The 10,631-nt window shown below is 42.9% G+C and overlaps 1 protein-coding gene across 1 annotated transcript; it reads left to right on the forward strand.

Moving 5' to 3' along the window:
• Nucleotides 1–8,141, forward strand: LOC116352949 (tripartite motif-containing protein 35-like). The gene is made up of 7 exons (XM_031821164.1): nt 1–872; nt 2,147–2,242; nt 3,075–3,308; nt 3,410–3,432; nt 6,347–6,465; nt 7,011–7,270; nt 7,633–8,141. The coding sequence occupies exons 1-7, from the start codon at nt 459–461 to the stop codon at nt 7,708–7,710; spliced, it is 1,224 nt and encodes a 407-aa protein (XP_031677024.1). The 5' UTR covers nt 1–458; the 3' UTR covers nt 7,711–8,141.
• Nucleotides 8,142–10,631: the final 2,490 nt, after the last annotated feature.

The raw sequence follows: 10,631 nt of genomic DNA on the forward strand, positions 1-10,631 counted from the left end.
TAACAGAACAAAATGTGGTAAAAAGTCTGAAAACCTTCTGAATACGCTGTCTCTTCCTCTATCTGGTTTACTAGAACACACAGAAACACAGCGTTTACCCCATAATGACATCACAATACCCCCATAATGACATCACAATAACCCATGTTGATGTTGGGGTGGTGCTGGAAAAGGATGAACACGGAGCTGAAACATTTTGAAGCTTCCGTTTAAGGGTCGTGTTTCTGAGACGAGCCATTGAGAGCTGTCCGTCCGTCTGTCTAAAAACAGTAACACCTGACTATAAATAGCCACCAAGGGGGTTTCCTGTTGTGGCCCAACAGCACCAGTGATTGTGTAATCACTGCTACGCATTAAATATTAAGCAAGCGGCTGCAGAGAGTAGCAACAGACCATAATACTGTAGCAAGAGGCACCTATCAAAGATCCAGTGATCAAGGAGAGATCAATCTGTTTCCATGGCGTCTGAGCAGCAAAAGGGTGATGAGCCCTCTCTCCCCAGGGAAGAGGCTGTGTGCCCGGGCTGTCAGGGAGCAGGGCCCCTGGTCCTGCCGTGTGGCCACAGCCTGTGTGAGGCCTGCCTGGGGCTGTGTGAGGGCGAGCTAGGCCAGGGGGGCTGTACGATCTGCTATGGCAGAGACCTGCTGGACTGCGTCCTGAAGAGACTGCTGGACTCCCTATTCCAAGGGCAGCCGCGGCGGGCCAGGGATGGAGGGGTAGAGGACGGGGACAGGGAGCTGTGTCCTCTGCATGGGGAGAGGCTGACATTGTATTGTGTGGAGGACAAGGAGTTGGTGTGTGTGGCGTGTCAGAGCGAGGAGCACGACGACCACGAGTGTTGTCCCATGGAGGAGGCTGTGCACGACTGCAAGGTGAGAATGTTGTGACTGACTACATACACAGATACTCAGAGACGAAAACGCAGAGCTGCAATAGTTCAGTGGCCAATTGTGACATAACTACAACTGCTCCTCGGGGGAAACACAGTCCAGCCGCACACCATCCCAACACTCCCAACCAACACAGCTCCATGAATATAATCAGAATTCATGTAAACATTACAGTTTTGAAAATATAGCTTGTCCAAAAGAAAAGTTGTCTCTTGGCACACCTTACCTTGAGTCCGGGACAGGGTAAGATAACCCGCCTACAAATTTCTGAACTTAATTAAATTTGACCACTACCTTGTTAAAAAACATGTCAATTTCTATTTCCCAAATCACAATCACTTTTTAAAAAAACAGCATTTTAAGCATCTTTGAACTCAGGCTTAACACCTAAGAAACACTTTGTACTTTTTAAGACACTTTCAACATGGGCCAGGCCCTGTTGTTACCTCATATCCCAGAGATAATTCCAGAGATAATGCCAGGCATAATGCCAGAGACAATGCCAGAGATAATACCAGAGATAATGCCAGAGATAATGTCAGAGATAATGCCTTGGATTATGCCTGGGAAGAAAACACTTCAATTTGCTCAAATTGTCATTGGCTCAACCATTGGCTCAACCATTGGCTCAACCATTGGCTCAACCATTGGCTCAACCATTGGCTCAACCATTGGCTCAACCATTGGCTCAACCATTGGCTCAACCATTGGCTCAACCATTGGCTCAACCATTGGCTCAATTTACCACAAGGAAAACATTTTGACTATATTAGTCCACACAGCTACAAGGATGCACTTTCATGCCAGGTTTAAGACCTCATATTGAAGCTGATAGAGACCCCAACTGATGTATAAAACACTCTCAATATGATCTACTTTGGTTTAGATACAAACATCATGAAACCACGTTTCTTTGGACCTCTTTCTTATCACTTTTTCCACGTGGTTTCTTCCTTCACAGACGCCATGAAATTATGACCTCTTTATAAATATTTTGTCAAATTATACATTTTGTGTATGATTTCCTAGAAACAAGGTTGGCTCAACTTACCCCTTTGGCTCAACTTACCCCTTTGGCTCAACTTACCCCTTTGGCTCAACTTACCCCACTCTCCCCTACAGTACAACTGATCTGACGTGGTTGTTAGAAACCCTAACCGAGTGAGATGGAGATCATTTTTGGTTGATCACTGTCACACATATGTGTATGTTGACTCACCCCTGACCTCTCTCTAACCACTGACCTCTGACCCCAGAGGGAGCTGACGTCTGCCCTGAGACCTCTACAAGAGAAGCTGGAGGCTCTGAACACTGTCAAGCAGACCTGTGAGGAGTCAGCTGAACACATCAAGGTTAGGAGGAGTCAGCTGAACACATCAAGGTTAGGAGGAGTCAGCTGAACACATCAAGGTTAGGAGGGGTCAGCTGAACACACCAAGGTTAGGAGGGGTCAAAAGGGCTGAACACATCAAGGTTAGAAGGGGTCAAAAGGCGTCAGATCCATCCATAGACAGAACGATGGATCATTTCTGGGTTTGAATGTGACTAGTTCTGTGTCGTACCATTGATCGAATATACTTCCAGGAGGACTGTGAAATGGTAACAGCACAATAACTGGGATTGATGTTGAAACAGTAGATTCAGTCAAAGTACATTATCAATATCATACAGTAGAAGTACATCAGACAGGAGATCCAGTCGAAGTACATTATCATTGATATCAGACAGGAGATCCAGTCGAAGTACATTATCAGTGATATCAGACAGGAGATCCAGTCGAAGTACATTATCAGTGATATCAGACAGGAGATCCAGTCGAAGTACATTATCAGTGATATCAGACAGTAGATCCAGTTGAAGTACATTATTGTTGATATCAGACAGTAGATCCAGTCGAAGTACATTATCATTGATATCAGACAGTAGATCCAGTTGAAGTACATTATGATTGATATCAGACAGTAGATCCAGTTGAAGTACATTATTGTTGATATCAGACAATAGATCCAGTCGAAGTACATTATCATTGACATAATTTCCTGAGCTCCTAATCCCACTTGATAGGCTGCTAAAGTATTGATAGAGATGAGGTCATTCGGATTCTGATATTCCCTCCATCTCCTCCATCTCCTCCTTTCATTCCTTCTTTATCCCGTCGTCCCCTATCCCCGTTTACTCCTGCAGAGCCAGGCACAGCATACTGAGCGCCTGGTCCAGCAGCAGTTTGAGAAGCTGCACCGGTTCCTCCGAGACGAGGAAGCTGCTGTGATCTCTGCTCTGAAGGAAGAGGAGCAGGAGAAGACCCAGGGGATGAGGGACAGGATAGACAGAACAACAGACCAGATCAACTCTCTAGCTGAGGCCATTGAGGTGACGGTGGAGGCCATGGACACTGGTGATGACATAGCCTTCCTCAAGGTACGGACTCATCAGAGAACGAGATCACGGTATGAAAAGAGGTTGTAATATAAGGATATTATTATTTGCCTTTCAAGTAAAGACGTCATATTTTCCATTAGAACTTCAAGAGGACCTCTGAGAGGTGGGTGTGTTGCTCTATTCTTTTCCTTCATAGTTGTGCATCTTGTAATCTCAGCACCTATAACCTAATCTCACCTATAACCTAATCCCACATCTAACCTAATCTCACCTATAACCTAATCTCACCTATAACCTAATCCCACCTCTAACCTAATCTCACCTCTAACCTAATCTCACCTATAACCTAATCCCACCTCTAACCTAATCTCACCTCTAACCTAATCTCACCTCTAACCTAATCTCACCTCTAACCTAATCTCACCTCTAACCTAATCTCACCTCTAACCTAATCTCAGCACCTCTAACCTAATCTCAGCACCTATAACCTAATCTCAGCACCTATAACCTAATCTCACCTATAACCTAATCCCACCTCTAACCTAATCTCACCTCTAACCTAATCTCACCTCTAACCTAATCTCACCTATAACCTAATCTCACCTCTAACCTAATCTCAGCACCTATAACCTAATCTCACCTCTAACCTAATCTCACCTATAACCTAATCTCACCTCTAACCTAATCTCACCTCTAACCTAATCTCATCTATAACCTAATCTCACCTATAACCTAATCTCCTCTAACCTAATCTCACCTCTAACCTAATCTCACCTATAACCTAATCTCCTCTAACCTAATCTCACCTCTAACCTAATCTCACCTCTAACCTAATCTCACCTCTAACCTAATTTCACCTATAACCTCATCTCACCTCTAACCTAATCTCACCTATAACCTAATCTCCACACCTATAACCTAATCTCACCTATAACCTAATCTCACCTATAACCTCATCTCACCTATAACCTAATCTCACCTTTAACCTAATCTCACCTATAACCTAATCTCACCTATACCCTCATCTCACCTATACCCTCATCTCACCTATAACCTAATCTCAGCACCTATAACCTAATCTCACCTATAACATTTAAACGTGTTAACCCTCGCAAGGCTGCAGGCCCAGACGGCATCCCCAGCCGCGCCCTCAGAGCATGCGCAGACCAGCTGGCCGGTGTGTTTACGGACATATTCAATCAATCCCTATACCAGTCTGCTGTTCCCACATGCTTCAAGAGGGCCACCATTGTTCCTGTTCCCAAGAAAGCTAAGGTAACTGAGCTAAACGACTACCGCCCCGTAGCACTCACATCCGTCATCATGAAGTGCTTTGAGAGACTAGTCAAGGACCATATCACCTCCACCCTACCTGACACCCTAGACCCACTCCAATTTGCTTACCGCCCAAATAGGTCCACAGACGATGCAATCTCAACCACACTGCACACTGCCCTAACCCATCTGGACAAGAGGAATACCTATGTGAGAATGCTGTTCATCGACTACAGCTCGGCATTCAACACCATAGTACCCTCCAAGCTCGTCATCAAGCTCGAGACCCTGGGTCTCGACCCCGCCCTGTGCAACTGGGTACTGGACTTCCTGACGGGCCGCCCCCAGGTGGTGAGGGTAGGCAACAACATCTCCTCCCCGCTGATCCTCAACACTGGGGCCCCACAAGGGTGCGTTCTGAGCCCTCTCCTGTACTCCCTGTTCACCCACGACTGCGTGGCCACGCACGCCTCCAACTCAATCATCAAGTTTGCGGACGACACAACAGTGGTAGGCTTGATTACCAACAACGACGAGACGGCCTACAGGGAGGAGGTGAGGGCCCTCGGAGTGTGGTGTCAGGAAAATAACCTCACACTCAACATCAACAAAACTAAGGAGATGATTGTGGACTTCAGGAAACAGCAGAGGGAACACCCCCCCCCCCCATCCACATCGATGGAACAGTAGTGGAGGGTAGCAAGTTTTAAGTTCCTCGGCATACACATCACAGACAAACTGAATTGGTCCACTCACACAGACAGCATCGTGAGGAAGGCGCAGCAGCGCCTCTTCAACCTCAGGAGGCTGAAGAAATTCGGCTTGTCACCAAAAGCACTCACAAACTTCTACAGATGCACAATCGAGAGCATCCTGGCGGGCTGTATCACCGCCTGGTATGGCAACTGCACCGCCCTCAACCGTAAGGCTCTCCAGAGGGTAGTGAGGTCTGCACAACGCATCACCGGGGGCAAACTACCTGCCCTCCAGGACACCTACACCACCCGATGCTACAGGAAGGCCATAAAGATCATCAAGGACATCAACCACCCGAGCCACTGCCTGTTCACCCCGCTGTCATCCAGAAGGCGAGGTCAGTACAGGTGCATCAAAGCTGGGACCGAGAGACTGAAAAACAGCTTCTATCTCAAGGCCATCAGACTGTTAAACAGCCACCACTAACATTGAGTGGCTACTGCCAACACACTGTCAATGACACTGACTCTACTCCAGCCACTTTAATAATGGGAATTGATGGGAAATGATGTAAATATATCACTAGCCACTTTAAACAATGCTACCTTATATAATGTTACTTACCCTACATTATTCATCTCATATGCATACGTAGATACTGTACATCACTAGCCACTTTAACTATGCCACTTGGTTTACATACTCATCTCATATGTATATACTGTACGCGATATCATCTACTGTATCTTGCCTATGCTGCTCTGTACCATCACTCACACATATTCTTTATCCCCTTACACTGTGTATAAGACAGTAGTTTTTGGAATTGTTAGTTAGATTACTTGTTCGTTATTACTGCATTGTCGGAACTAGAAGCACAAGCATTTCGCTACACTCGCATTAACATCTGCTAACCATGTGTATGTGACAAATAAAATTTGATTTGATTTGATTTGATTTGAACCTAATCTTACCTACAACCTAATCTCAGCACCTATAACCAAATCTCACCTATAACCAATTTTCGCATGGGCTACCTCTGTCTGTCTGTCACAAGCGATTATACATTTTGTAAACCTGTTGACACATTAACCTTCTTCTGACAGGACTCAGGTGACAGTACAGGAGCCAGATGAGGTGACAGGAGCTCTGCTGGACGTGGCCAAACACCTGGGCTGTCTCAACTACAGAGTCTGGGAGAGGATGCAGGACTTCATTACATACAGTGAGTAGAGGGAGACCATAAGACCACAATACATGTGCAGATCATCTGTTTTGAGTACCGTAGGAATGATAAATCAATGTACTCTGTCTCAATCAATCATTCTCTCTCTCTCTCTCTCTCTCAATCAATCATTCTCTCCCTCTCTCTGTCTCAATCAATCATTCTCTCTCTCTCTCTCTCTCTCTCTCTCTCTCTCTTTTTCAATCATTCTCTCTCTGTCTCTCTCTCTTTCTCTCTCTCTCTCTCTCTCTCTCTCTGTCTCAATCAATCATTCTCTCCCTCTCTCTGTCTCAATCAATCATTCTCTCTCTCTCTCTCTCTCTCTCTCTCTCTCTCTCTCTGTCTCAATCATTCTCTCTCTGTCTCTCTCTCTCTCTCTCTGTCTCAATCATTCCCTCCCTCCCTCCCTCCCTCCCTCCCTCCCTCCCTCCCTCCCTCCCTCCCTCCCTCCCTCCCTCTCTCTCTCTCTCTCTCTCTATCCCTCCCTACCTCCCTCCCTACCTCTCTCCCTCTCTCCCTCCCTCCCTCCCTCCCCTCACATCCAGCTCCTGTGACTCTGGACCCCAACACGGCTAATGTCTGCCTGTCTCTGTCTGATGATCTGACCAGCCTGCGGTACACAGAGGAGGAGGAGCGACTCCCTGACAACCCAGAGAGGTTCTGTTACTATGAGTGTGTCCTGGGTTCCGAGGGCTTCAACTCCGGACGACACACCTGGGACGTGGAGGTGGGCGTGAACAGCGAGTGGGCCGTGGGCGTGGCACGGGAGACGGTCTCGAGGAAGGAGTGGTTCCCCCGAGCCCAGGTACCGTCTCTTGCCATTGTGCCATTGAGCAAGGCACATAACTTCAACAACTCTCTGTCCAGAGGCGCTGCTCTGTGGCTGACCCTGTGCCAATCGTTGTGAATGTGTGTACGTTGTGAATGGTTTGGCTGGAGTAGGCCGTCATTGTAAATAAGAATTTGTTCTTAACTGACTTGCCTAGTTAAATAAAGGTTAAATAAATAATATATATGTATAATCTATTCTATTCCATTCTATTCTATTGCATTCTATTCTATTGCATTCTATTCTATTGCATTCTATTCTATTCCATTCTATTCTATTGCATTCTATTCTATTGCATTCTATTCTATTGCATTCTATTCTATTGCATTCTATTCTAGAGAGGGGCCTGTGGACCATCTGCTACTATGGAGGTGAATACCGCGCCCGCACGGCCACCGCCACCCCCCTGGTCCTGAAGAGAAGGCCCCAGGAGGTCAGAGTGCAGCTGGACTGGGACAGAGGCAGGGTGATCTTCTCCGACGCCTCAGACAACACGCTCATCTACAAGTTCCAACACAAGTTCACCCAGAGAGTGTTCCCTTACTTCTCCAACACCTGCAAGAGGCACCCTCTGAGGATCTCAGCCGGGAAGTTGTCAGTTACAGCGGAGTAGCTTGGTTCATTCATTAAGAGCTTATTTGGTAAACCTATAGTTAAGGGACATTAAAAAGCTGTTGCTGCAGAACAGGTTAAAACATTAGCTTCAAGGTGGATGCACCTTTACTGCAGCAAAGGCATTGTTTATGCAGCTACATGACTGTTTTCTGTCTCTCTGGGTTCTAAATCTAAATAGATAATTACTGACTCTCTCTGGGTTCTAATCTAAATAGATAATTACTGACTCTCTCTCTCTGTGTTCTAATCTAAATAGATAATTACTGACTCTCTCTGTGTTCTAATCTAAATAGATAATTACTGACTCTCTCTCTCTGGGTTCTAATCTAAATAGATAATTACTGACTCTCTCTGTGTTCTAATCTAAATAGATAATTACTGACTCTCTCTGTGTTCTAATCTAAATAGATAATTACTGACTCTCTCTCTCTCTGTGTTCTAATCTAAATAGATAATTACTGACTCTCTCTCTCTCTGTGTTCTAATCTAAATAGATAATTACTGACTCTCTCTCTCTGGGTTCTAATCTAAATAGATAATTACTGACTCTCTCTGTGTTCTAATCTAAATAGATAATTACTGACTCTCTCTGGGTTCTAATCTAAATAGATAATTACTGACACTCTCTGTGTTCTAATCTAAATAGATAATTACTGACTCTCTCTGGGTTCTAATCTAAATAGATAATTACTGACACTCTCTGTGTTCTAATCTAAATAGATAATTACTGACTCTCTCTGGGTTCTAATCTAAATAGATAATTACTGACTCTCTCTGTGTTCTAATCTAAATAGATAATTACTGACTCTCTCTGTGTTCTAATCTAAATAGATAATTACTGACTCTCTCTGTGTTCTAATCTAAATAGATAATTACTGACTCTCTCTGGGTTCTAATCTAAATAGATAATTACTGACTCTCTCTGTGTTCTAATCTAAATAGATAATTACTGACTCTCTCTGGGTTCTAATCTAAATAGATAATTACTGACTCTCTCTCTCTGTGTTCTAATCTAAATAGATAATTACTGACTCTCTCTGGGTTCTAATCTAAATAGATAATTACTGACTCTCTCTGTGTTCTAATCTAAATAGATAATTACTGACTCTCTCTCTCTGGGTTCTAATCTAAATAGATAATTACTGACTCTCTCTGTGTTCTAATCTAAATAGATAATTACTGACTCTCTCTCTCTGTGTTCTAATCTAAATAGATAATTACTGACTCTCTCTCTCTGGGTTCTAATCTAAATAGATAATTACTGACTCTCTCTCTCTGGGTTCTAATCTAAATAGATAATTACTGACTCTCTCTCTGTGTTCTAATCTAAATAGATAATTACTGACTCTCTCTCTCTGGGTTCTAATCTAAATAGATAATTACTGACACTCTCTGTGTTCTAATCTAAATAGATAATTACTGACTCTCTCTCTCTGGGTTCTAATCTAAATAGATAATTACTGACTCTCTCTCTCTGGGTTCTAATCTAAATAGATAATTACTGACTCTCTCTCTGTGTTCTAATCTAAATAGATAATTACTGACTCTCTCTCTCTGGGTTCTAATCTAAATAGATAATTACTGACACTCTCTGTGTTCTAATCTAAATAGATAATTACTGACTCTCTCTCTCTGGGTTCTAATCTAAATAGATAATTACTGACTCTCTCTCTGTGTTCTAATCTAAATAGATAATTACTGACTCTCTCTCTCTGGGTTCTAATCTAAATAGATAATTACTGACTCTCTCTCTCTGGGTTCTAAATCTAAATAGATAATTACTGACTCTCTCTGTGTTCTAATCTAAATAGATAATTACTGACTCTCTCTGGGTTCTAATCTAAATAGATAATTACTGACTCTCTCTCTCTCTGTGTTCTAATCTAAATAGATAATTACTGACTCTCTCTGGGTTCTAATCTAAATAGATAATTACTGACACTCTCTGTGTTCTAATCTAAATAGATAATTACTGACTCTCTCTCTCTGGGTTCTAATCTAAATAGATAATTACTGACTCTCTCTCTGTGTTCTAATCTAAATAGATAATTACTGACTCTCTCTCTCTGGGTTCTAATCTAAATAGATAATTACTGACACTCTCTGTGTTCTAATCTAAATAGATAATTACTGACTCTCTCTCTCTGGGTTCTAATCTAAATAGATAATTACTGACTCTCTCTCTGTGTTCTAATCTAAATAGATAATTACTGACTCTCTCTCTGTGTTCTAATCTAAATAGATAATTACTGACTCTCTCTGTGTTCTAATCTAAATAGATAATTACTGACTCTCTCTCTCTGGGTTCTAATCTAAATAGATAATTACTGACACTCTCTGTGTTCTAATCTAAATAGATAATTACTGACTCTCTCTCTCTGTGTTCTAATCTAAATAGATAATTACTGACTCTCTCTCTAGGTTCTAATCTAAATAGATAATTACTGACTCTCTCTGGGTTCTAATCTAAATAGATAATTACTGACTCTCTCTGGGTTCTAATCTAAATAGATAATTACTGACTCTCTCTCTCTGGGTTCTAATCTAAATAGATAATTACTGACTCTCTCTGGGTTCTAATCTAAATAGATAATTACTGACTCTCTCTGGGTTCTAATCTAAATAGATAATTACTGACTCTCTCTGTGTTCTAATCTAAATAGATAATTACTGACTCTCTCTCTCTCTGTGTTCTAATCTAAATAGATAATTACTGACTCTC

This window comes from Oncorhynchus kisutch, unplaced genomic scaffold (assembly GCF_002021735.2).
Source record: "Oncorhynchus kisutch isolate 150728-3 unplaced genomic scaffold, Okis_V2 scaffold3902, whole genome shotgun sequence".
In the NCBI taxonomy this organism is placed as follows: Eukaryota; Metazoa; Chordata; class Actinopteri; order Salmoniformes; family Salmonidae; genus Oncorhynchus; species Oncorhynchus kisutch.